We start from the raw sequence: 27,676 nt of genomic DNA, 5'->3' as shown, positions 1-27,676 counted from the left end.
ACAGACTGAATGCCATCTTCTGTCATCTTTAAACCAGGGCTCCTAAGCCGAGTTTCCTCTTTTGTTTTCAGGCTCATTACCTGATATGCCTGCCGTATCCCTCCATTGTCAGCAATGTTCTCCCCGAGGGTGTTGTTACCATTTAACTAGAGAGAGGACATAAGGAGAGAGAACACAAAGATTGGCAGGGGAAAGGGGGGAAATGGTAATTTTTCCTACGTATTTCAGCAAATCGCAGATATCACTCTTTGGGATACAAGAAATCATTCTCCCAGGGGATAAAAGAAGCATTGTTCAATGCAATAGGACCGACGAGGGGAGACAAAGAGAGCGAGAGGAATTGATATGTCAACACAAAATATTAAAGACACCTGAAGGAGAGAAGAGATGAGCCTGCAAAACTAGAGAAAAGATGGTAACAGGTAGGCTGGCAAAGGTAACAGGAAGGCAAATAACTGAGACAAAAAGCAAGGTTTGGGGTAATATTGGAGAAAATGTTGTTGTAAATTCTAAAGAAAGCTTGAAAGTGGAGGTTTTACCATCTGATCTGACCTTAAAGGCAAAGCTTCTTTTTACATTATAAATATTTAACTGACTTAATGTATTTAATTTTATTTTTTAATTGTCTGATAAACTTTTATTACATAATTTCAGTTTCTTCTAATTACTAGTTTTGTCCGACCAACAGTCTAAAACCCCTAAAACACTGAATTTAAGATGATATATAAGCAACAAATTCTCACATTTTCTGAAGCAGCAAACAGATGTCAGAATACTTTTACTTTTCTTCGTCACCTGTTGCACAGGATTTTAAGTCTTAGGGTTCCCCCACCCACCTGCCAAATCCCACCTTAACCCCTGATTAGTTCTACCAGGACATACATGAAGTCCATTGGCCAGGTCCCAGGAGAAGTTGCCATACTGATTGACGATGCATTTTGACAGCTCCAGGAACCTCTGAGTGGAGTCTGGTGTCCACCAGTCCTTCAGGTCACCGTCCTTATCATAGTTACGACCTAAAACAAGAAGTCAAATGCATGAAAGGTTGGCTGGTTGAATTTAAACAACAACAGGAAAAAGGATTGTGGTGCTTTTCAATGCCCAAACAGCCATTATCGTGTTATCTAAGACCACTGAAATGCACCAAGTGATGTCAATTACAAGTTACCATACATTTCATCATTTATATTGTGTTTCTGGGTGGCTCGCAGTTGTGGTTATCAGTACAAAAGAATCCTGACATCTTTGAGATTGAACATAATAACTTGACATAACCCAATAGAAATGAGTGCGGTGAAAAAGATCTGAGGTGGCACAAAGAAATGGCATATAAACACTTCTTTCTGAAGTGGTAATAATTACAGCAAGGGAAATATTTCTATCCAAATATCATAATCTGCCCAAAATGCCTCTGGGAGGAACAGAGAGCAAAAGTGCAGAAAATCATACCATTGTCATCAAAGCCATGTGTGATCTCATGACCGATTACCATGCCGATGCCACCATAGTTGAGAGATTTAGCCTGGCCTTTGCTGAAGAAAGGCGGCTGGAGGATGCCTGCAGGAAACACTGCCGCAAGGGAAAAACAAAAAGACTTAAATAAAATGTAGTGTAGTGTAGTGTGTCATGAGATGTATCTGAATGGGTTTGCATGTGCATATGTGATAATACCTATTTGGTTTTTGCTGGATGAGTAGAAGGCATTGACAACAGCAGCTCCAGTTACCCACCTGGATAAAACAAGGAGGGTGGAATTAAATAATGGTACAGTAAAGGACACTATAGTGCAGTACAACTCGTGTTAAATTAAAGATATTAAAATTAACCTGTGGTTAATAACAACAGGCTAATATTAGCATTCTGCTGTGTTTAGTGAAAGGCTGAACTGTATCTGTGAGTAGGAGTTTGTGTGGGAGAATGTGAATGCACTGTGCTAAATACAAGATAGTGTGTCACACCAAAGCACCATAAGCAAATAAGTCATTTATTATTAGTGATTATACTTAAAATTGTAATTTTAAATTACTACATATCTGGAATAAGCCTGTTTGCTGAGTATTGATTTAATTCTACCCCCACGGGGAATCTTACTCCTCTTTGTTGACTTTGACTCTGAGTTTCCGCAGGCGTTTCTTCTGCACATACTCCAGGTTCTGTAAGATGTTTTCAAAGTACTCCTCTGCACTGTAGCCCAGCTAACACCGACACACAGCCAGAGAAACAGGAGGATTAGCCGTGATGAGAGCTATCAGCACTTGGTCATATATTCTCCAGCAAAACTCATAAAAGCCAAGAATTCACAGAGACTGATATGCGGCTTCAATGAACCCACTCTGTATTCTGTTACGCTAATTCAGTGAAAGAAGGAAAACATTCATTATTTCATCTTTTCAGACACTCACATCTTTGTACTCATTGTTAAGGTATTCATCATCCATAATGTTGTCAGAATAACCGATCCGTTCCCGGATAGCTCGGGCCTACGGAAAAGTAGAAGAGAAAATTTGACAAACAAGTATTTTAGTCATCACATATCCTAAAGGACAGAATATAATACAACACAACACAATAGACAGGTTATTATAACCAATACCTTCTCCTCAGCTGCCTTCTTCGTCTCTGCATCCATCCAGGTCAGGTCATCAAGGTTACTAATAAACACTTGCCGAATGTCTTTAATCATCTCTTCCATCTGATGCCCCCCCGAACACAAACAAACATACACACACACACACACACACACACACACACACAATGAGAAAGAGACAACAGTCACAAATGTGTCACCGATATATGACAATCAAATCTATATAATGAAAAGCCCTAAACACTATCGGTCAGTGCAAATTGTCCATAGTGTGGGAGTTTTCTCACAAGGCCTGCAGAGAGGATCAAGTAGAAAGCACACAATCTTGCACCATATTGTGCAACACAGTCATAAAAACGCACATCCCTGAATCAGGCCTCATTATTACACAGTCACATATCAATGTAGAAGCACTTGGGGTTACACTCCCTCTGTGTCTGTGTCAGGAGTCTGATGACCTTGAGTAATATTACCGGTTTAATCATGTTTGCGTGATCAGTATGACAGATGGAGTAATAACAAAAAGATCATCGACTATTTTAATGTATGAGTAAAAGGAAGTGAGGCCATGGCAGTCAGAATTACAACATGTTTAGTGACTAAAAGTGACAATTAAAATGATGGCTTGCAAAAAAGTTATGAGGACATTTCTACTTCTTTACGGAAGTCTCATTTAGTTGTCTCAAAATTCTCTAAAGTGGATGTCTGTACTGGCTGCAAATTTGCAGATGCATTATTGATAATGCTACCAATTTACATTCTGCATCTTAAGACCTTTAAATATTTAAATTTACTTATAGACGCACCCAGTATTTTTGGGTTGAATTTTGTGTTACTGAAATAATGCAGAGACATATAACTCTAAATTATATATGAGGTACTTGAGTTTAATGTTTCCCCGTCACTACAATAGATTAAACAAAGAAGTTATGCTATTCTTATTAAGCAGATAAACATGTAACTAAGCAAATATTTATATGTCAGCTTGTCCTCACATAACACATTGGTACACTGTAGTGGTGTCAAGATAATGAGATGTTCTATTTTTATATGCAAAATGACACAGCAAGGTGCTCCAAAATCCACATCCAAAAGCTCAGTTTTCAATGGGAACCTGTGGTGTAAGTTCAACCTTTCTATAATGTATTGCTCTTGAGTTACAGTATTTACAAGCACACGCCTACACGCAGAGAGACTGACTGACGCCACCACGATGGCATAATGCTGTGTACACCATGTACCAAATTTTGTCCACAAACAAAATGAAAACAAGATTAGAATAATTCACAAAAAATACCTAAAAAATAATATATATTGAATGTAAGTAGGAAGAGAAAAATGTAAAAACTGCAGTGACAGCGAAGGTCACACTCCCATATCCCTCTAACCACAGTTGTGCTCTGAGACCACAGTGAGCTGACAGAGGCATTCCTGTGTCTCATCATATCAGCAGACCCCTCGCTAACACACTGCATGACCACTCGGACAACACGCTGTGGTTAGCCACAAACCAGCAGGGACCACTACTGATGAGGCTGTTCCGAAAACCTTTTAGCATACAGCATGTGTGTGCGCAAGTAGGTTTGTGTTTTGTGCATGCATAGATGTCTGTGGTCGCATGCATGCGTGTCTGTTTGCATTTGAAATAATTTACATGGGTCAAATGCAAGCTTTATATACAATGGTATGTCTACTAAATCTATGTGTATCATGATAGTTGCATTAGAAATGTAATGGTTTGCCATTATGGGCACTTATCCACTGTTATATCATTTTATTTAATTTACCCTGTCTCCAAATAATAAACAAGTACAAGTCTTGCATATATAATCCTTGAGTAAACATGTTATAGTTGGTCATTGGTCTAACTTTAACTATTTTATGTACTGTTGGGTGGTGTAATCTATAAGAAAGGTTGATCATATTTGTATGTAAAATCTTTATTAGTAACTAGTAACTTTAGCTGTCATTTAAATGTAATGGACTAAAACATGGTCCTGAAACTTAGAAAAGTAGTGTAAGTATTAAGTAGCAAGTGCACAAGTAGATTATAAGTACCTCTAGACTTTAATCAAATACAGTACTTGTGTAAATGTAATCAGTTGCAAGCCACTGATGACCATATCTGAAATACATCTCTGTGGCTAAGAGTAGGTTGGTATGTTAGCAGTGCAGTATGTGTGCCAGCTGCAGGTTAACTCAGCACTGTTGATATATTGATATTTCATGCAGAAAAACACGCACGCAGACACATTTGCCCACACAGACACATCCACATGCTAAAATGGGCAAAAATCCAGAAGATGACAGAGATTTACGGCGTGTGAGACACTCAGCATTACGACAGATGTACACTGTCACACACACAATCTGACTCACATACACACATTACAGTGTGGGTGGTGTAGGCATGATAACAACACCTTGTTCAGCTGCTTTCAATGGGTGCATGCAAAAAAATACAGTACTGTGGTGGAAACACACAAAGGTGACAAAAACATAGGTGAGAGAACACAGGTGAGAAACAAAAATACACTCAAAAAACCTCATGTTGTCATACTGTGTGTATGTATAACTGAATATATAAACACTGTTTTTGTGAAAACACATTCCATGCAGATTCATTTGTGTGATTCAGAACCAGGTGTCAATAAACAAGCACACATAGCATTCAAGTATGTATTACACAGAATGTACTATGTTTAATAATGAATTCCTCTCAATTAGATTTATAATAGCTTTTTTCCTGCATTAAAACAAATGTAATCTAATAATAGAAACTACTGACCAGTTCTTTGCTCTTTTCAGAGAAGGCCTCCTGCACATACAGTCGTCCTACAGCATTGTCCAAGTTGTTGTTGACGTAAAGCGCACACTGTCGCCACACAGCTGCCTCTGATGTTGTACCAGACAGAGCCTGCAGGGAAAGTATGGGGCACCGATCAATCAGAGATACAGGATAAACCACTCAGCACATTGGGTAAAGAGGCTCAGGGCAATTCTTTATTTGTGCCTCTATTTTGCATTATCATTACACTTAGGACTATAAGAAATAGGGCAGAGGGGAAATGATTAGATTAAGAAGCGGGTTAGGATTAGAAAGAATATGAATGCAGTGTGAACATCTAGTGTTTATTAGAGCCCAGTGGATACCTTGTTTCAATATCTTGGCCAATAACGTAAGTAGCAAGAAACTTTTCATTTCATTTTTTTTTTTCCCAAATCATTTAGAAACAGTCTTATAAAGTTTTTTCATCAAGGCACCAACAAGTTTATTTTATCCAAGCTGGCAGAATGGCTCTAGGGATGGCAACAATGTCCCACCTCTTTGGTCCAGAATAAAATATCTTGACTATTTTATGGATTGCCATGGGATTTTGTGCAGACATTCATGGTCCCCAGAAGATGAATCCAACTGATATTGGTGATACCTTGAGTTTTCATCTAGCATCACAACAAGGTTAACATTTTTGTTTTACTGTCTTGTACGACTGAAAAATGTCTTGCTTAGTGTTTATGTTAAAAACCAAATATTATCTCATACATCTTGCTCTTTAACACTCTGATTGGTATCCACCTTTAAAATTCAGGATTAATTGGCTCTTTATCTACAGACAGATTCAGGGTGAGGGTCCTGGTACCTTGCGGAAGGCTTTCCTGGTGTCCCTGTAAGCTCTGCTCAGGCCCACTACCATGTTCATAGCAAAACGCCACACCATGTAGTTCTGCAGATCCCTGTGAGGAGCGGAAGAATGTTAAAAACAAACTCTCTTACATGCAAAGCTATGATATATCAGTAATGAGCTGTTTTGCATACAGTGCACTCCTGCCTCCACAAACTCACAAACATGCAACTATACACGAACACAACTACAGACTCATACAAACAGACCTCTTGGTGTATCTGGCCAAGATAAGGTTGAGTTTTCTGTAATAGTTGGGGGAGTAGTTTATGACCTTCTCTGTGTCAGGAACACTGATGTTGACTGTGTCCATTATCTTGGCTGTGAAGTAACTCCAGTCAAATACCTTAAGGAAGAGAAAAGGAACATGAGAAAGAGGAAGGACGGTGAAAAAGAAACAACAAATTCTGACAGATGAGGAGTCTATTTTTACCTGTGATTCCACCTCAAGGGTGAAGTTCGCGTTCAGATCACCAAGTTCCATCTTGTTGTAAAGCAATACTGGGTTGTTACGGTCCTCTGGAGTATCAGTAGCCTTGGAGAATACCAGAGAGAGAAGTTGAAAATCAAGAATGCTGTCACAACATAACCCTCCAGAATCCTGACACATGCATAAAATTGCAGTGCAGGTCCAGCAACAACAAACATATTTGGAGTCCCAGGAGGCTTCAGGTCTGTAAATGTCGAACGGTGACTGCCTTGTAAAAGCCAGCAGCCGAGTGGAGGGGAAGTGAAGCATGGCAGTGAGCAGAGCGGACCAGCACAGAATGACAAGCGTGGATTGTGGAAACCTGTTGATGTCTGAGAAAAGTTGTTGTGTTCAGATCAGGCTGGTTAACGGCTTGTTTTACACAGCAGCTGCTCCCAACTGGAGCCACAAGCACACAGAGAGGAGAGAGGTCTGGGCTACCAACTGAGGAGTGGAAGGTCATACTGTCAGAAGTCGTTTGCTCACAAAATCCTCCTGTTGTGTGAAGCTGAGACAGGAGATAAGGTATGCATAGCTGCTAAGAAAACATGGTTTTCTTCTTTCAGTTTCTCAAAAAATGAAGGAGCGCTCCTTTAGGGAACTATTTAGGCTTCTGCTGGGAAAATGAAAAAGCGTGAATGCATGCTTACGTTGGCAATGTCCCTCTCCAGGTCCATAACTCGTGTCACCTCCTCTCTGATGCGAGTTTCATTGATGGTCAGTTTTCGGTCAGTGCGGATTAGCTTAGCCAGGTCAATCATGAACTGCTCGTAGGCCCGACATGCCTGTAAAACAGGAAAGAAAGGCGGTCACTGGTTTGAATTTAACCAATGACCAAAAACCAGAGGCAACAGTGTGTACTTATGCACAGAGACACACAAACACACACACACACTCAGCCTGCCTCAAGCTAAGTGCGGTTGAGTGCTGTTTCTGCATATCAATCAAGAGTCCATGGTAAACTGTAAAGTAAAACCAGAGCAGAGGATGTCTGCTCTAGTCACACACATCTGGTCTGGATTGAGACACAACCAAATCTGTTCTGTTTTGCCTCTTTGATTTTAATCATCACTTACTGCCTCATAGTGCAGTTTTATTTATCGTGTACACACATGCTTGCAAACGCATAGAACCGTGCAAACAAAGTTAATTAAGGTACTGATGTTTCAACTGATGCCCTCATCATTTGTTGGGCATCATGTTTCCTGGAACAAACTCCAGGGGACATGAAACCCAGACTCAGTGGCAGTGGCAGTGGCCAAATGAACACATGGAGCTGTTTTCATCATGCATCGGTTGAAAGCCTTAATTATATTACAAGCGTGTGTGCATCTGCATGTGTGTACATGTACAATCCTAAGTCTACTGTACCTCTGCATAAGGTCCGGTGCAAGCGTAGTAATCTCTGGACAAGAGGCCGAGGCTTGTCTGCTGGTCAAACTGGCAAAGAGGAAAACAAGAATTTATTTATATAAGCCAAAGAAATCAGATTTGAGGAAATTCGTGGGTGGTTATTTTCAAGCTGGATGGATATCATGTGGGAGTGTCTGTGTGAATGTGGGTCAATGAAACAGAGGACATACAAGGATTTTCTAGCTACAGTTGCACACCTACATGAATGATGTGTGAATTGGAGTCCCTGTCATCGGTGCCGACAAAAAAGTTAACCAAAAGTTGAGTTCCATATTTCTCATTCAGCTTGGCAACGACGTCCTCCAGCCTCCACGTTTTGCCTGAAGAACAGAGAAGGAGGAGAAGGTAAAAAAGAAAGAACTGCCTGTACGTGAAATCTGCTGTGTGTGACAGAGGAAAAGAATAGTTTACCATAGTTGGTCTCCCAGTTGTCCACAGCTATGGGCCACTCAAACACATCAGGCAGCATGTCTAGCAAAGGAGCCCCTCCTCTGAGCTCAATTAAACCTTAAATGAAGCATAGATACAAACAAGCAACAATCTGCTTTTAATAGTGGATACATTTATTCTATACCAATCAAAATTCAGAAAATTAATTAAAAAAAAAAAAAAGAAACCTTGTTATTATTTATATATTGTCCTTCTTATCAAGTATAATTAATCTATGCAAATTTGGAATGCATTTGAGAAGTTTATTGATGTGAGCTCTGAGCCAAAATGCTTTTGAAGAAAGCATTTATTTGCATCGCGTAATGCTGTAAATCTGAAAGACAGTAATTCTTCCTTTTAAAACTAATAATTGGAAATAAATAAGTACGTAAGTTGTTAAAAAATTTTTATGATAGCTTGGCAATGCAATCAACTGAATGAGGGACACATAACCTTTGATGACAGTAAGAAAAATGTTCACTTTAGGACAACAGAAGATACAAAAAGGAATAGTCTGTTGACATCTGATGCCTGGTGACGCACTCTCATTGGTACAGGACTTGTAAAGGGTCTTAGCCTTGGTGAGAGCAGCGGCTTCCCCCTCCACTGTTTTTTCAAGGACACCTACAAACAGAGCAGAGAAACAGAGCAAGCATGAAGGACAGAAACACAGACTTAAAAGAATGAGTGTACAAAGAAAAGGCAGAAGGAGGAGTGTAAATAACCTCAGGTACAATTCAGAGGTTTTTTTTTTCATCTTTGTGGATTCAAAATAGAATCCAGCTGTCGTCCAGATGCATTTTATCATGTTAATTAAGGCATGTTGTCTGTCCCTGTGTCAGAAGGCGCCAACAAAAATAAAGTGATGACTTCAAAACATGGCAATACATAGCAACCAGTGATAAATATTCATAGGGTGACAAAGAAAACATGGTATGAATGCATTTAAAGGGAAATGCACAAACAGATGTCAATTTAATAATTTTTTTTTTACAACGTGTACAGTAGCTAACTAATTAAGAATTTCAGATAACAGCTTTTGTTAGTATGACAAAACTGCCCAATATGCAAATGAAATAATCTATTCAGAGAACAAATAAAGCTTTAATGTTGATTTTCTGCTACAGACTTTTCTTTATTCTAGCAATTCAATTCAAATATTCAAGTCCACTTGCCAACTTTTAAAAGCTCAAACGTTATATCATCAGATGCATAACAATAGCTAGTACACCAATACATGATCACAAAATGTTCCCTTGTTGCGCATGGCCAATCTTTGCTTTAAATGACTGAATAAATTATTAAACACAAACAATTTATTAGTTGCAGTGCAATTAATCATTTCATTTTGGTGATTACAGTCATTTGGGTCATTTGTTGTAGAGGTTAACCCTGTCATATAAACCACAAATTGAAGTGGCAATATGCAATGCATATTTTAATTCCTGGTTGCTGTAAATTGTATTCTCAGCATGGCAACAGTAATCAAGGTAAAGCTAGTGACCTGAGAGCAGGGAAGTCACACTGCAAAAAAGGTGGAAAAAATTGAGGAGCGACAAAGCTGAAGGTGTGGCAGGAAAGGGCCATTTGAAAACAAGAGTGAACAGCATTGCTTGCTTTATTGCCTGTGTTCATTGCCTCTTCAACACCTGTTGTGGGCATATGGACGCCAGTTAGGTCACCCTGAGGCTAGATAGCATTTCTAGGTAGACAGCTAATCAAAATGAGTGATAAGTGTCGGGGCGTAAACTTGCTCAACTGAGTCGGAAGCGAATGGGACCAACAATACACTTTCCCTGCGCTGCCTCAAGGCACAAAGTGGCATATCGTAGATTTAAACTGTAACCATTCCCTCCAGATTCGCTGTCGCTTTTCAGCAACATTGAACATGAGAATGAGCTTAAATAAATGTTCAGATCATCAAGGTTCTACCTAACACCCACATGGTTATTTTGGTGTTTTTCTGAAACCACCATGGTGAATGCAAGTGTTTTGTTGTGATAGTGTTAGAAACTCTGTGCCCTCTGTCCTACTCAAACGAAAGAAAGAAAACCTCACACCTACTCAACAGACATCTCAAACTTTAGCTCAACTTCATCTGATGATTTGTCATTCAGTACCAAGCATATAAAAACTGTGTCTGCACAATTGCACTCTATAGCTACAAAGACCTCATGTATGTAGGAATTAGTATGTTGGGGCTCCTGGGTGGCACAGTGCTTTTTAAAGAAATCTTTAGAAAGGACTTGTCCCGTCAAAGATTGGGAGCTCAAATCCTAACTGAGTCAATTCAGCAAGTTAGTTCTTGATTTACGGCACACAGTTCTTTCTGTCTGGAGAGATTTGGAAAGGTTTTGATCTGATCCCATGAAATCCTCACCTGGTCATGGCTCAGTAGCACAGCACTACTTAAACTGTAAAACAACAACAAAAGGGCATAATTATTATTTAAGAGACACTATCTTTTACTTTGGGACAGACAGTTTGTTCTTGGCCCTGGAAAATTAGTTCCTGGTTTTGTGTGCAACATATTTTTCCTTTTAAAAATGTCACAATGTCTGTGGTTTGTTTTGTAGAGTGCTTAGGATCTACAATGTATCTCTTTGGTGTATAAGGACTATATGATGAATAATGAATGATGTAAATCTCTTTAGAGCACATGTGATAAACCTCCAGTACATGCAAAACGTACGTAAATGTTTGACTTCCTGATTGCTTTTGCTATTGTTTATAGTAATTTAGAAGAAAAGGAATAAACGGGGTGTTGAAATTGCACGAAGGCAGTCAGAAGCATTTATGAATTTCACACGTAAAAATGTTTGTCATTCTAAATCTATGTACATTTCCATTTATATCACACATTATTGCATTTGTATGCAAGAAGTGCCGCTGATTCATTCTAAGTACTCCATTCCTCAGGTTTTTGAAGTTTGAAACTGTTATAATGCATCAGCTAGCTTAGCATTTCAGAATGTGTCTCTTTTGTACAATCGCAAAGCTGCCACTTGCTGATATCCACCTTTCCTAGCCAAGTGGTGCAAACAGTGTGTGCTTCAGTACAATGTCAGCCACAATGACTGTATCAATTGCTCACGCTCCTTTGTTCTTTAAAGAATACAAAAACTTGGATTAAGTTAAGTTTGCACATGGTTTTTAGCTTCCCAGTAAAAAACCATGAAGCAAGCATGTCTAACCCAACCTGCCTGAAACTAATCCTGCTTCTTTGGCAACACGATGAGCTACAATAAAATACCACTTAAAAATATGTTCTGTAAAACAAAGGGATTTGTATTCAGATAAGAGAAGAACACCGGTTTACATTATTGAAACTACATTAAATGAACATAAATTAACTAAGAATGTGATTTAAGCTTAGTTCAACATTTTAAAATATAGGCTTAGTGACTTTCTTTCACAGAGTGTGATGAATAGATTGAGACCACTCTCATATGTGTACGTTCAATCCAGCAGCCTGTTAGCTTTGCTTAGCACAAAGACTGGACACAGCAAGCTTGTCTCTGGCCAAGGATAACACCTACCAGCACCTCTAAAGTTCACTTTTTAACACACACATCTGTCACATTTGTTTAATCTGTACAAAAAACAAGCGTTAAATCAACAATTCACATTTGCTGGACTATTTCTTGCCAAGCAACCAAAGAAGTTACTGCCAAGAAATAATCCAGCACATAAACCCAATAAAATGGCAAATTGTCTTTTTGACATACGTTTTTTTTTTTTTTTTTCAGTTATCTTTTTTTAGAGATTAAGATAATAAGAAACAATGTGCTAATTAGAGAGCTAGAGGTGCTGGTAGGCAGATTTTTCCCATTTCACAACTCTTGGCAAAAAAGTGAATAAGCTAAAATTATGAAATAAAAATATCATCACTAAATTTAAAGGAAACCCTATAAACGTGGCTTTAGTATTCCCTGTCACACAAAAAGTTATCTCTTATAAATGTTGCATCTGGATGAATAAATATGCACAAACTGCACATCTCAATGCAACTCCAGAATCAATAAAGGAAAGAGGATGGATCTTAAATTACGCAGTTATCTGAGGAAATTCTCCCCTGAGTCCAGTAAGACATCACTCATGTCACTGTGAGTTGGGAACAAAAGATAAAGATGAAGAAAATTAGATTTTTCTTTCTTCCTTTCTTTTTAATTTTCAGGACTTACTGACAGACCAATCACAACAGAGTGAAATAAAGCAGTTAGCGTATGAAGACAATGTCTATCCCCTTTTTTAATCTCTAATTTCATTTAATGTCACATCAGATCATCTTAAAAAACACCTGTTCTGTTATTGCATAATTTATAGAAGATCCATTCGAGTGTCATTCAACCAAAATATTCTGAATTTGATTTAAAATAATTTTAATTTGCTCCTTCTTTCCCTTATTTCTACTTGTTTCACTCGTTGCATGACTGCGTTTCATTTCAGCCTCTTTCTACCCTTTCATTTTTCTAATCCTGCCATTTTCTCATTACCATGTGTGCACTATTTATGTGCTCATTTAATCTTAATGAAGTCCTGAGATAGGGACCCTTCACAGGGCGCTTCCTGCAAAAGGGCACAGATCATGTGTGTGTGATTGGATTACTGACTGCCTGGTGCTAATGTTTAACCACAGCAAAGGCTTACCCTCTCACTCTCTCTCTCACACACACACACAAACACACACATACTGGCTCTCTCACCCCGTGTGCGCGTGTTTGGATTTATTTGAGAATGGATTTTGTGCCACCTGATGTTTGTTTGAGACATCACGTCAATTTGAACCAAACCACTCAGCGTGATACAGAATCTGAATTTTGAGTTTCTGCTCGCTGAATTGCCATTTTATCCTTGACTGCCTCTCATTCCACAAGGCATTTCACTTGCAGTGTTTTCAGTAAGAGTTTTGCTTCCAATTTATCATTATGAAGCATTTCTTTAGGGTATATTACACACAGAAGATGTAAAACAAGTTGAAACAAAAAGAGTTGACACATCATAAGAGTGACGCGTCTCAATTAGAAACAAAATGTTTACTGTTCTGTGTGTAATAAAAACCTAAAAGACTAATTTTTCTACACTCACTGGTTTAAGCAGTGGTAATAAAGACATTTGAAACTTCCACAACTTTAAAAGTTAAAACAAATGAGTACGACAGCCCACTAGAAGCTCAATCAACTATCTTAATTAAGATGTAAATAGCTTTATTTAGGTATTAATAGATCATCATTGTTTTCTTTTATTTGAAATGCAGGTTTTCATTTATTTTTATTTTATTTTTCAGGTCATTGAGTGTGTGTTGGTGTTGTATTGGAGATTGGAATTTTGGTGTTGCAAAATGAGAGGAACTATTTAGGGCAGGGGTCTCAAACTCAAATATGGTACTGCCATCTCATAGGAGGGCCACTTCAATGTTCAAGTACAACAACAAAATTCAATATTCTAAAAATATTTAATAAAATAAAATTTATAATAGGTCCAGTGAGTAAGATTTATTGGCATCTAGCAGTGTAGTTGCAGATTGAAACTACTTTGCTTCACCCTCCCATGCCAAGCATAAAGGAGAAACTATGGTGGCCACAAAATGCCCAAAAAACACAAACTGCCCTATCTACAGCCAGTCTTTGGTTTGTCCGTTCTGAGCTACTGTAGAAACAAGGTGGTTCAACATGGCAGTCTCTACGGAAGGCAACTCGTTACCTAATAAAAACAATAAAAACTGCTCATACTAAGGCAATAAAAATATAACAATTCTTATTTTCAAGTGATTATGCAGACCTATGATTATTATATTCAATTTCTGCCAACAGATAATTCTAAATGTTACACATTTATTTTAATTGTATAAGGGGTAGTTTAAATTGATATGAAACAACTAGAAAAAATCTAAAAATTTTGCAAGCAGTATTATATTATTGACATCATGTCGCGAAGGGAGGGGGGTGGAGGACCCGAAATGGACCCCTGGCCAGCAATTTGAGATCCATGATTTAGGGCGTCCGCAGCAAAAGTCCTGTTTATTTTCCGTATAGACAGTGTTAGAATCTAATGCTGACTAAAGCACCAGAAGCTACAGTTTACTATTTCGCTTCACTTCAAGATTCTAGATCAATTTTAGATGGATTTTGCAACAATGGCATTCAGTTTTGTTCCCAATGGCAATGAAAAATCAGTCTGAATTTGCTACAGCTTTCATCCGCACACCTGATGGCTGCTGCTCCATAACCCTGTCTCTAGACAATGACTCCTGGGTTTCCGGGCTCAGGAAAATTGAGGATAATATTAAAAGAAGAAGATGACAGGTCATCTCAACTATGGTGTCAGCTAAAATCACAGCTGTATTTTCTTGAAACATCAGGCTCAACAGTGTCTTTTAATGTAGCATACGGTATATATATATATACTTTTCACTAGCCCTGCCTTCATGCTTCAAGCCAAACTTTATCCATATAGAAATGCTGTAATTTACTCAGCACCACGTTGTCAGTCCCTTGGCTAGTCTTACTGTATATAAAAGTGTTGTCAATAACCCAGTACTGTGTTGGCTTTGAGACAGCTAACAGGGAAGATTATTACCTTAGTGGAGGTCTAAACGCTTTCCTGTTATTCAGCATCTTAGCTGGGAAAAACATGTTCAATTCAGGAGTTGTATTAAATATATTTTTCTTGGCCAAGAATTAGTGCATCAATATTCCTATTGTTTTACTTGGCCACAAACCTCTGGTCTGCTATCTTTATTTGATATGTTTATGAGAAATACAGTATTTATGATGTTGTGCAATGGTTCTGACTGGAATTTTGATATCAGGGAGGTCATATGAACAAACCATTTATTTCTAAAGTCTCATTGTATGCCAGTATTGTTTGACATAAGGTTGGTTTTCAATTATTATCACAGGAAAAACACATTCAGTCTCTTAGGTACATATGTTAGCAGCAGGCCTGACAAACATCTCACAATCTTTGACACTCTGGGTGATGACACATTCTACAAAAAACATGAACTGGTTTGTGTGTTGCATGCCTCTGGGTAGAATTATCTCAATGAGTGCAATGTGCATTGAGCTTTAGACCTGGAGTCATGTGAGAAACACCTCATATAATACAGAAGAGCAGCAGTTTGCTCACACTCATAAAAGTCAAACGCACATACTCGTGCACAGATGGACGTACGCACACAGTTTGGAGATGACGACCACATGCTGTTTCACATTTCCTGACCTTCCCCTTAAAGCTTTTCTCAATACACCATCATCCTCTGGTTACAGTGCTCTTCCTCACTCTACCCTCCCCTGTCCCCGATCATATGTATCTCACCTATCTTTTCCTCCATATCACTTATGTCCTTTATTTCACAGTATTTTTTTTTTTTTGGATGAAAGCCATTCTTTCAGCCTCCTCTGCCTGTTGTATTTCTCCCCTTCCTCTTCCTGACACAAACAAGGTAGTAATTAAAACGCTCACGGTCAATTGGGCAAATTATTGCACAGTATGCCACACCTGAGTAGGGGGAGATGGAAAAAACACTCACACAACCGTGCACACTCACATACACACAAAGCTGTGGTCACAATCAGCGTGCAGATCCTCATTATGAATCATTTATGGCCTTTTACAGCAGTAGAGAACAATCCAAGGCATTTACAAGCAACCACAAATTCACACACATACACATGCACGCAGTCTTTTTTTATTGCTGTCATGCAGCCTAGAGCGCTGCAGTGTCCAGGTGTTTCCAGGCCCCTAAAGCTGTTGACAGGAAAAGGATCTGTCCATCAGCGGGCGGTGGTATCCAAGCCGGCAGCAGCAGCCAGACCCAGGATCAGAGGTTGCATGTTTGATGTCACCTCCAGAGTAGAGGTCACATCTCTGCTGAGGCTTCACACTGCCGAGGCCTACATCTCGATATGCATAAGTCATTTAGAAAAATGAAACTCAGAAAGCTAGCAGGTTGCTACTGTAAATCCTCAAGAAAGCAGATTGCCGACAGGCCTCAGATATAATCTTAAATACACTGCGTTCTCTTTTTATTCCTCTCTACAACACGTACAGATCTACACACAAAGTAAATCTGAACATGTGTACAGTCTGAGACATTCCAGCTCTGACTGGTAAGCCAGCCACCCTGAAGCAATGAGCACAACACTGACGGTTGGAGGGGATTTAAGCTGTTGAATGATTAGGACACATTATTTGGCTGCTCCATTCCTTTCTGTGGCAACTGCAGCATAATAATGAAACAGCAAACAAAATAATGATTCTAAAATATAAACTTTTTGCAGTATTTCATCATCAGTTGCAGACATGTATTTTTTGGGACTTTTTTCCTCTCTCCTCTCTCTCTCTCTCTCTCTCTCTCTCTCTCTCTCTCTCTCTCTCTCTCCCTCTGTTTTCTGACAGGCAACAAATATCACCATAAGACCTCTGCTCAATCGCAGTAAAAATACAACAAAGTGTGAAATGACGCCACACGCTCAAACAGAGACATGCTATGTACGTAAGTGCACATACAGTAACAAAATGCCTAAAATGAGCCCTTGTCAAGCAATGTTTATTTTCCTTTTTCCCCCCTGTGTGTGATTTTTATGGGTGTTAAGACCGCCATGGAGAAGAGAGGAGAAGAGAGCAGAGCAGAACTGAACAGATGGGCTATAAGTTGTTATAAAGCAATGTACAATGCAACTAAAAGTTAATATTTTCTGACAGTTTCTACAGCTGCCTACATGCATTTTCCTACAATCCTATACCAATATCCTGTTTGTTAGAAATCTAATTTGAAATCTCTGCAGTACTCATCTCATGGTCAAGCAAACGATTCTGAAGGAATAAGAGCCAGAATTTCAATAATACTGTTATAATTACACTACACTGAGTGAATAAAGATGTACTTTTACCACTACAAGCTCCCTGGAATGAAAAGGTATAGAAATTAATGCTGACTACATTACAGCCAACCTCTAAACCCTAATGAATGTTATATAATGATCTGTAAAAAGGTGTTTATCGAGAGGTAAAAGGACAGTGAGGACAGTGAGAGTGGTTAGTACGCAAAAAGAAAAAGGTTTAAAAAAAGTTACCATTTAGTTGGTGGTCCCATATCCTGTTGTGACCAATTGTTGTGAAAAACTAAATAGCATGAATATTTCATTTTGGGTTGAATAAACAAATCTATCCATTACCACCCACGTTCAGGTTTATCTTTATGAAAAATAATCAGCAATGGACAACACAAGGGCAGATAGCAAAGGATAAAAAAAAAAAATTAAAAAAAAGTTCCCCAACACACAAGACTGCGTGTTTTTCCATCTAGATCGGACAGATAAAGTGCTTGGGGCTGGTACAAATTATCTGGGTCCACAAGACAGGCTGCACTTTAAACCCTGGTTTTCCTTTCCCACTAAGGATCAATCTTTCTTGCCCCTCTGAATCACTCTGTTTCTCCTGCAGCCAATCTGCACTGTCTTTATTATAGTGGAAGGGACTGGCAAATAAATTGTAAATTTATGGTAGATGAAGAGTTTCGGTTGTCCATGGAAAGTTTGTGCCCCTTGAAGATTTAGCACCCAGAATCCGACTGGCCTTCTCACAGACAAGTTGAGGTGAAGTATGGACCCTCACATACACACACACGCACACACAATCCATCCAAGTGCTCACACATACACAGCGCAACTTGACCCTCTCTATATCAACCATGCCACAAGGACACTAACAACACTCTAATGCTTGCTAAAAGCTGGCAAAACACCTGAGATGCACAAACTCGCTATTAAAAATGTTTTTGCTCACCGTGTGGTGACGTCTTCAGAAAATAGCCTGAAAGCAATGTCCACACATGCACGTACGCACACACACATTGATAACGCCAGCTCTGTTGACAAACTCTCAGCTCACATGGTAGTACTGAAGCCAAACTCCCATGGCATCTGTGATATCTATAGAGCTGCAGTCCCTGAAGCACAGTCCTCATATTCTCGAGCAACTGAATCAAGCTGTTCTCTCTCTTAGAGCAAGTGGACTGAAAAAGACATACTGTTCTAGGTTGCTTTACAACTCTTAATCATGGACTAAATACAGTGTTATTACTCTAATGAAAACAGGCAACACAGGTCTCCATGTCTTTCACAATCTAGTCCCTCTGTCTGTCTGTGTTGTGGTCTTTCTGTATGTGGATTTTTGTTTTTGTTGTTGTGTGTGTGTGTGTGTGTGTGTGTGTGTGTGTGTGTGTGTGTGTGTGTGTGTGTGTGTGTAGGTGTCTGACCTTTGAGAATGACCTCCAGTTCGTCTCGTAAGATGTCAAAGGTGCTGTATCTAGAGCTGGTCTCAGGGATGATGTTCTTTTTCAGCCAGCCTCCACAGGCGTACTGGTAGAAGTTGTCACAAGGGTCCACGCTAGCATCCATGTTCTCAATGAGACGAGACGCTGCTCGGACGGAGAAGAAACAAAGCTCTGAGACCTGGAGGAAATTCTTACCTGAAGAAACTGTAATACACTGCAGGATGTAGGGAGTTTGATATGAAATTAACCTGAATTGCGCTCTAACTAATTACACAGACATCTGTACAACGTGTTCAACAAGTAAAGAAGGTCAGAGATGTCTACCATTTCACCATAGCTTGACATTTTGGGAAATATGCTTATTTGCTTCCTTCCCAAGAAATAAACAAGAATTTCAATACCACTTGGATATGCATCTTTTCAGTATAAGGCTACAGCCAGCACCCAGTTGGCTTAGCTTAGCATTAACACTGGAAAATGCTTACAGGCTTTAGGCAAAGGTAACAAAATCCACCTACCAGCTTCTCTAAAGCCCAGTTTTTGTATTCCAAACATTATAGGTTATTTAATCCGTACAAAAACTGAAATGTAAAACTGACACTGGATATTACTGGAGGTTATGTGCTGGACTATTTCTTGACCAGTGTTGTAATCACTTTGAGGTCGCTAGGAAACCAGCAAAGACTCCTGGAAGTCACTGCACCAGCAGTCACTGGCCAAGAAATCACATAACCAGCATAACACAACAGTGTGTCTATTTCAAACTTCCACTAATACGCATTACACAAACTAGATATAATGTGTTACATTAAAAGACCAGTGTGTAGGATTTGGTGGCATCTAGCGGTGAAGTTTCACATGGCAACTAACTGAACACCACTGGCACCTGTATTTTTCAACCTGGGAATGGTAACAAGCTGTGCATTGTGTAGGAGAAACCACCAAAATTGGTGAGCTTGAGAGGTTTTGTTACTTTCAGACAGAGCCAGACTAGCTGTGATCATGGACAGATACGGGTGTGGATAGATCTTCTCATTTAACAAGTTAATTTAACTAACAGTCTTTTATGGACCACCTTGGATGCTTGCCAAAATATTTCATGCTTGTCTAGTAACGGGGGTGAAAATATACTGTACCCCAAAAACACATCTTGAAAATGCAATTAACTATTCATTAAAACATCATACTAAGACCTGTGGAAAAATAAGTATAAAAGCATAATGGCAGTAATTGGGTTCAGTTCGGCATCAGTGCTGGAAATGTGCTCAGTTTTTTTGAGCTGCAATTAAATTACATGAGGCAGCTGAAAGATCTCTTGTGACAAGGCTGTCTGTCAAATCTGACTGAATTGGGACATTGGTTCCCCAAAAATGCATCGGAAATGAATTGGCGTCTGTTGCTGGAAACTAGAGGTAGAGTTATAAATCTTTAATCTACTATGACCGTGTTTTTCATGAAAAATAAACTGTTCTCCTATGAACAGTTTTTACTGAAGTAAAGTGAGAAAATAAAGTGTTAATGAATAATGTTATATTTAAGAGGCTGGGGGAATGGGGGGGGGGATTTATAGATAAAAAATAGAAAGTGAAAATGCTGGAATTATAGCAATAGACTTTAAAATTATCCAAAAATGCCTTTGTGTGATACAAAAAGGTCTCAGATCATTACTGCAGTGTCATGTGGTCTGGAGCACTTACAGTTAAGTTAAAAAAGTTCGGATATGTTGAAATACTACGGCTTTGGACACATAGTAGACCCAAATGGATTTGCTTTAGCTGTATATGCATGCTTATACCCATTGCCAGTTTCTCAACTTCTCTTGTACAGTTGTTCGGAGGTGATCCGAGAACAATAATCCTTTGCAACATGTTTCTGCTGATCAGGACTGTTTCTGTTTGTTTGATCACGGTTTGGACTTAGAGGCACAACATATTCACAGTTGAAGAGGCCATTTTCTCTAAGTATGTCTGAAATCCCTGGGCTTCTGCAGCAGTCTAAATTTTCCTTTTCTGTCCGCCTCTGTGAAAAATCAAAGCCTTTAGAATGAGACAATAAAGATAACGCACAAACAAACAAACACACAGTGCTTACCTGACTGTGTGCAGTCAGCTGTGGTGCAGATTTCATCTACAGGAAAATGCAAAACAAATCATCACTCAGTGGGATTTTTGCAGTCATCAGTCATTATGTCAAATGCTCATTCTCTCCTTCCACTTTCCTTCCTTTTCTTCATTTCTTTTCATCTCTATCTCATCCACACATATAACCTTAAACAGCTTAGAAGTGTTGCTTTCACTCTGTCAGGAATAATTTAGGTGCAAAACTGTTAATCAAACTCAGTATGACATATACTGACACAAGCACACACACAAACCAGTGACTTGTCACATGACCTTAAATACACTGCTTTGTGCAATGTGTGAGGATGCACGTGACGTGCACACAGGTGAGAGCAAACATACACATAGTCATTAAACTTCTCGTTTTCCTGACATGGCAGTTTGCACATTTATCAATCACAAGACTGCAAAAGATAATAATAGCTCAGCACACACGCATATGTCAACACAACCAGTTTTGTATGTATCATTAGTTTTAATTATCTTGGCTTTTTTGGCAGATTTCTGAATTATTGACCTGCTGAACTTCACAGTTGCTCCAGTCGTCAATAATTAACCTGGATATTAATAAAAAAGCTGTTTATTATCCATGTTACTGTCATACTTGGGATAAACAAAACTCTTATCATCTTAAGTAACAAAGACTTTGTGTCAACTTTATGTACCAGTTTAATACATTTGATAAAAAAGGTTTAAGAAATTCAAGCAAAGCAATAGTCAGGATATTAATGATTATGATAACCCATGTGACACTCATATTGTGACATAGATCTGAAGCAGGTTCAATTGGATTGCTTTCCCATGGTGTGGAGGGGGCTGTGTGGGTGTCTGTTCGATTTCACTGTGTCCATTTTAAATGATCCATTTCTCATAATATGAGATATAATTTACAGCAACACACAATTCTTCATCATTTACACTAAAGTCTGACATGTGAAATAGCACAGTGTTTGAACTGAACAAAATACCTGAGAATATAAAAGAAACTCTAAAAAGGACCTTTGCACACTGACTTCTTCTTTCTGGCTCAGTGGTTGTACTTTTGCACTCTGCTTTGAAGGCACACAGCTCGAATGTCTTCTATTCACCTGCACAAAATGCTCTTCTTCAGCACGCTCCTTTATATGCTTACCATTAACCATGAACTCAGCATGAAGAGAGGGTCAATCCATGAACGTAGTTTAAAGAAGGTGAGCTTCTGAAAGTTTCACTTAATATTGTGGTTGCAAGAAAAACCAAAGTATGTGCTCTATGCTAAATGGCTCCCAAAAATAGTTTTTAATTACGTGACACATTTTTTGATCACTCTGGTTTTTGTCAGAGTCTGGTGAAGATTTAAAAAATGATTTTTTTTCCGGAAGCCACTCAGGTTCTCAGATATTTCTCACTTTTTCTTATCAGCATGAGTCATCTGTCCTTTCTTCAGCACTCACCAGTCTTCTGTGTAGCAAAGAGGATGATGAGGGCGACAATGACGATGAAGAGCAAGGAGACAATAGTAATGAGGCCGATCTCCAAGGAGGTCCAGCGGGGCTTTTTAGCCGACTTGGGGGGGTTGGTTTCTGTCATTCTCAGGTCTCCTCCTTCAGCTGCCGGCTGTATCAACTCACCTGAGGAGAGGGGGAGAACCACAGAGGAACACAGACGTAGAGCTGCAATCAACTGACGTGAAATGAATAAGCAAAAATTCCGATGCATGCCAAACATTTGCTGGTTGAATATGAAATGTACAGCTTTTCTCTAGTTTATACCTAAATTTAATATTTTTTTTATCTTTTTGAACTGTTAGTCAGAAAAAACAAGTTATTTTAAACCTGGTTTGTCAGAAATTGTGGCGGACATTTTACATACATACACATTTCATTGAAACATTAAGAGGGGGACTTAGATAACCAAAAATGTAATCTGAATTTGTGCATATGGCATTTGTCCACAAAATATGACTCGAAAACATTTTCATTCTGATAAGAAGTATGCAAAAATGCCGAACACTTGCTGTAGCTTCTCAAATGTGAGGATTTCAGCACTTTGGCAACATACCAGTTTCAATCTAAATATATTGATTTTTACATTAACAAAGCAAACATTTTGTTAAGTCTCCAGACTTTTTAGGCAGAAGCCAAAGAAAGAAAATACAATGCGTGAAACTGAGATAAAAGACACATGATAAGAAAACAAATGAGAATAAAAGACAAACAGTATTTCTTTTTAACCAGTCTTGGAGCAAAAGGTGAGAACAATGGAAGTTCTTACCCTCTGGTGGCAGTACACTCCAGACAAAAACAACAAAAACAAACAAGAAACACACACACTTCTGAAGAACGGAAAACAAGAGAGACCTTTCCTCTGCTCCTCACTATACAGAGTTGTTTTCCTCTCTGGGGCCAAGTGAGAACTTTACAAAGTTCATGTAACAAGCAGTTAAGTCTATCTCTGAAGGCAATTAATCCCTAATCCCTTACCGATGGCGCACACACGCTCATGCAATCAAGGCACACACACACACATACAAGTCCACAGCAATGCTCTCACACACACTTAAACTACAAGCTGGTGTCATGAAGCGCCTGTGCAGATGGGTGGGTCTCTCTGGCTGAGATGAGAGCGCAGCTCGACCAAAGGACAAAGTCTCTTAGCTTCCTTTGAACAAGTAGACAGCCTCAGACACACAACATCACTTACTATACACACACATCCACATGTGTCACTCTCGCACATAACCACAGTCCTGCTGAATGTCAAATCCCCTATTATTCTTCTTCAGGACTAAACAATAGCCCAATGTATAGTAAACTCCCCTGGTTACAGTCATTATCCAGCCTGGTAATTGGCCATTACTTTATACAGCTAACCAACAAGCTGCTCGTCCAACTTCTAATCATTTGCAGTGTATTTTACAACGGTCTTAAAGGCAACTAAAATACAGGAAATGGGAAATTAGTGATTGAAGGCATAAAAAGAGAAGATAAGACAGTTGTATGACATGAGTTGATATGTTAATCATTACTTCCTGTCAACCTCTCTCTGGCTGCAGCAGGGGGCAGAAACTTTCAACCTTTTTTTTTTTTTTTTTTGTTCTGCGAACAAACACATCACCGTGACAGCAGTCCCACAGCTCTAATAAAACCATGTGTGCATGTCAGCGTTGGAGAGGCTGTACATTATATTCATTCGCTCTAATCCTGGCACATTGCATGCCAAGAAATGAAACGCCTGCAAAATGTATGAAAAGGGAAAGGGACCTAAAGATGGAGCGAAGGAATGTGCAAAAAGAGTGTGGGGGGGGAGAAAGCAGTAAAAACAGAGCGGGACACCAAGAGGTCCTAAATCATGTTTAAGTGACTCCCTCTCAGTGTGCTGAGACATGTTATGTATGAATCTTAAGGACTGCTTACTGTATGTCTCTTTTGTCCATTATCACTCATACAAAGTGCTTACGGCTGTGTTTCTTTACACGGCTCAGTAGGAATTAGTAATTGGAAATGTTTAAAGTCAGGTAATTCTCATTAAATGATCCTCAGTGCTTCTGGTTTCATTAAGGAGTAGTACATGTATGACACTGATACCTTTAAGGTTTGCTCTGTGAGGGAGGAACGCCTAATCTGTGCGTGAGTTATTTGGAAGGTGGGCTGTCATTTCTTCTGCTGATGTTCCTGCTCTTGTTACAGGACGTAGTCACTGTTTTTACTTTTTATAATGTGGCTCTGATGTCTCTTTTCCTGAACGTGTTTTGAAAGGAATGTGCTGCCTTGTCTGCATTTTTAAGATAAGGAGCACAAAAAGTCAAAACTCTCTCTTTTTCTCCGCTCTCTGTCTGTCTGTCATGATATATATAAAACATAAAACGTTCCCATGTCTTGTGAGACCTCACAAACCCCTTTAAAATTAAACCCATCATTCACTGAGACACCTGAAAACACCCATGTGTCTGGACACACACATACACACACATGCACACACAAGTCAACATGAGGCTGCTTGCACAAAGTCACTTTTTTACAACCTACATCAATGTGAGCCATGAACATGTCATGTACCTAATTGAGTTTGAATAAGTACAGGAATGTGGCCTACTTAACAAACTAAAATAACACCTTCCTGGGATATGATTTGCAGCACTGGGTCTATAGCAGCTCACTGAACACTAAAATCACTTTAAAATCATTTTTGAGAGAGGAGACTTGATGCCCAAAGGTGCTGTGATCTAGGTGAAATGAAGCCAACCTCTTAAATTGCTTTCCTAATGTTTTTTTCTTTTTTCTGAAATCAGTATAAATGGAAAAGGAAAAATAACTTTTAAAGGGATATAACAACTTAAAAATATCACCAGTGCCAACATAGCTACAGTGAACCAAAAGCACAAAGTAAGCTTACCTACCTGGATAGTTAGCTGGAATAATATAGATTAGAGTATTTTTTTGATAAGACCAAATACCTAGATGTCAAAACTCCAGTGATAAAAATATTCAGCTGCAGCACACATAGTGATTTGCAACTGAGAAGACGCATGATAGATGCGTGCCAGCTCCTCATCTCCTGTTGCACGTTGGGAATTCCAAGGGGGGTGGCATGATCAACTGGTGCACGCTGCCCCGTGTCACCCGGACTGCACTCGCGCACGCAAACACGCAATAATAATGCACTCACCCGCGCGCACACACACACACACACACACACACACAGAGAGAGAGAGAGAGAGAGAGAGAGAGAGAGACAGACAGAGACGCACACAGATGGCACCGCGTTATAAGAAGCGCTCGGGGTGCGTGAGCGACTTACCAGATGTGTCGGGAAATTTTCGGTCGATGATATATATGGGCATCACATCCACTGATCAAACATCCATCAAATCCACAAAGGGAGCGCGAAGTGCTGATCGATCTGTTACAGACTGTGTATTTGCTTCACCCTGGATTTCAACAAGGCACAAACCGATCCCGCCTCTCTTCTTCTTCTTCTCCTTCTTCTTCCTTTGGCTTTCTATTCTAGGAGTGCACATTCACATAAACACATAAACACACACACACACACACACGCGCGCACAAACTCACGCACAGACCCTTCACTACCTACTACTGTATACTGTCTGTACCACATCTAGCCTCAGAGGATCGCTGAATTCAAATGAGCCATCAGACTCTTGCGCGGCGCAATTGGTCAAGTGTGTGATCCACAGGGGGGAGATCCCATATTTATACAGCCTATGACAAATAGTGAGGCAATGAAGCAGCCTTGTGAAGTTCCCTGTCAAACAAGTCGTCGCCTCCTCCGTTAGGGCGGCGTTTAGAAGTGACCCTGTCAGCGGCACTTGCTGTCAGTGGCGCCTAAATAGCTCCGGGGCGCAGGTTCAGGTGAACACTGTGGTGAAGTGATGTGTACTATATTTCAGTGTGCTTACTCATATGGTTGTCAACAGCTTTTAATCCAAAGCACTTTGTGGTTAGAAAGAGCTTATAAAATCCTTGTTGTAATAATACTGTTTTTACTATAGTGAGTGCCCATCTGCTTTTTAGTGTAATTATTTTCTACAGTAATTTACATTTACATTTAGAATGATGAATTGTTTCTTTCTAAAACAGCATTTTATAATATGACCAATTCCTTAATATCAGTAGCTTAATTGCACTGCAAGATAGTTTTGGAGGTGAGGTCTCCTGAAGATCCCTGAACCTTTCTTTGAGAACCACTCAAATCACGAAGAACTAAACAATTTAAACCCCTGATTTAAACACATATTTGACTGTCAGGTCTGACTGTGCTGTGATTATGACATTAAACAAGAGCAGGGAGTTTGAATAAATTGTCAAATAGGCTACATAGATTGAAAGTAACTACATACAGCTGCATACAGCATGACAATGAATCCCTATCCAAATGGTTGGGAAGGTTACATGGTTGTATAGAATATAAGGATACATTGGCAGAAATGCAATATAATATTTATAGTTATGTTTTCATTTGTGTATAATCACCTGAAAATAAGAATCGTTGTGTTTTTTTACCTTAGAATGAGCCGCTTTTAACTACAGAGGAAGCGGGTCCTCTTCCATGGAGGCCGCCATGTTGAACCATGATGTTTCTACAGTAGCCCAGAACACACAAACCAAAGACCGGCTGTAGATAGGGCTTTTTGAGGCATCTGTTGTTTCTCCTACACACTTGGGAGGTTGAGCTGTATTCAAATGGTTGCAATCTGAAACTTCACCACTAAATGCCACTGAGTCCTATGCACTGGTCCTTTAAGCCAGTTTGAAAATGGAATTTCACAGTATGCTTATAGCAGTGGTGCATTAGTGAGTTTTTTAGACATCTAGGTTAAAAATAACTTCCGTTTAAATTATATTTCAGTGTGTAGATTTGTAGATGCTGTTGAAAAAGTGCTTATACATGTTTAAAGTTTCAAATGTAGCCTAGTTTAAATCTACAGACATCTTTATTTGCACTATTTTGATATGCAAATCACCATTCTCATGGGTTTCTTTACTGTTATACACAGCTGTCCTCACACAGCAATGTATGTCAATCACAGAAGCAGTTAAGTGCACCATATAAGTAGGCTTGAACCAAGACAATTGCCACTGTGCTTCTATACTGAGGATTAAGTCTGTCAGGAGGACCTCATAATGTATTTGATCCTAAAACCCTGCTTTCTCTGTTACTCTAAACCACTAGAGGGTCATTGGCTTCTATACA

The 27,676-nt window shown here is 39.2% G+C and overlaps 1 protein-coding gene across 4 annotated transcripts in view; it reads right to left on the bottom strand.

The window, feature by feature from the left end:
• LOC127362429 (neprilysin-like) overlaps positions 1-26,199 on the bottom strand; it is a 29,771-nt gene extending 3,572 nt beyond the window's left edge. Inside the window, exons 1-20 of one of the 4 annotated variants that reach the window (XM_051398105.1) lie at positions 25,763-26,199; positions 22,417-22,593; positions 20,955-20,990; positions 18,846-19,007; positions 9,125-9,205; positions 8,564-8,659; positions 8,354-8,472; positions 8,111-8,179; positions 7,390-7,524; positions 6,704-6,805; positions 6,480-6,616; positions 6,229-6,322; positions 5,376-5,504; positions 2,594-2,692; positions 2,403-2,480; positions 2,092-2,195; positions 1,672-1,730; positions 1,450-1,569; positions 883-1,016; positions 81-146 (exon numbers count right to left, since the gene is read on the bottom strand). In XM_051398105.1, coding sequence (XP_051254065.1) covers positions 81-146; positions 883-1,016; positions 1,450-1,569; positions 1,672-1,730; positions 2,092-2,195; positions 2,403-2,480; positions 2,594-2,692; positions 5,376-5,504; positions 6,229-6,322; positions 6,480-6,616; positions 6,704-6,805; positions 7,390-7,524; positions 8,111-8,179; positions 8,354-8,472; positions 8,564-8,659; positions 9,125-9,205; positions 18,846-19,007; positions 20,955-20,990; positions 22,417-22,593; positions 25,763-25,805 — 2,040 coding nt within the window. In that variant the 5' untranslated portion in view covers positions 25,806-26,199. Of the gene's footprint in view, positions 1-80; positions 147-882; positions 1,017-1,449; positions 1,570-1,671; positions 1,731-2,091; positions 2,196-2,402; positions 2,481-2,593; positions 2,693-5,375; positions 5,505-6,228; positions 6,323-6,479; positions 6,617-6,703; positions 6,806-7,389; positions 7,525-8,110; positions 8,180-8,353; positions 8,473-8,563; positions 8,660-9,124; positions 9,206-18,845; positions 19,008-20,954; positions 20,991-22,416; positions 22,594-23,236; positions 23,517-25,361; positions 25,481-25,762 lie in introns of those variants that run through there. The other 3 variants (XM_051398107.1, XM_051398106.1, XM_051398108.1) reach the window with 3 other exon arrangements.
• Positions 26,200-27,676: the final 1,477 nt, after the last annotated feature.

Source organism: Dicentrarchus labrax, unplaced genomic scaffold, assembly GCF_905237075.1.
Source record: "Dicentrarchus labrax unplaced genomic scaffold, dlabrax2021, whole genome shotgun sequence".
Classification (NCBI taxonomy): domain Eukaryota; kingdom Metazoa; phylum Chordata; class Actinopteri; family Moronidae; genus Dicentrarchus; species Dicentrarchus labrax.
The sequence above is the reverse complement of the archived record's forward strand: the minus strand, read 5'-3'. Positions and strand labels throughout refer to the sequence as shown.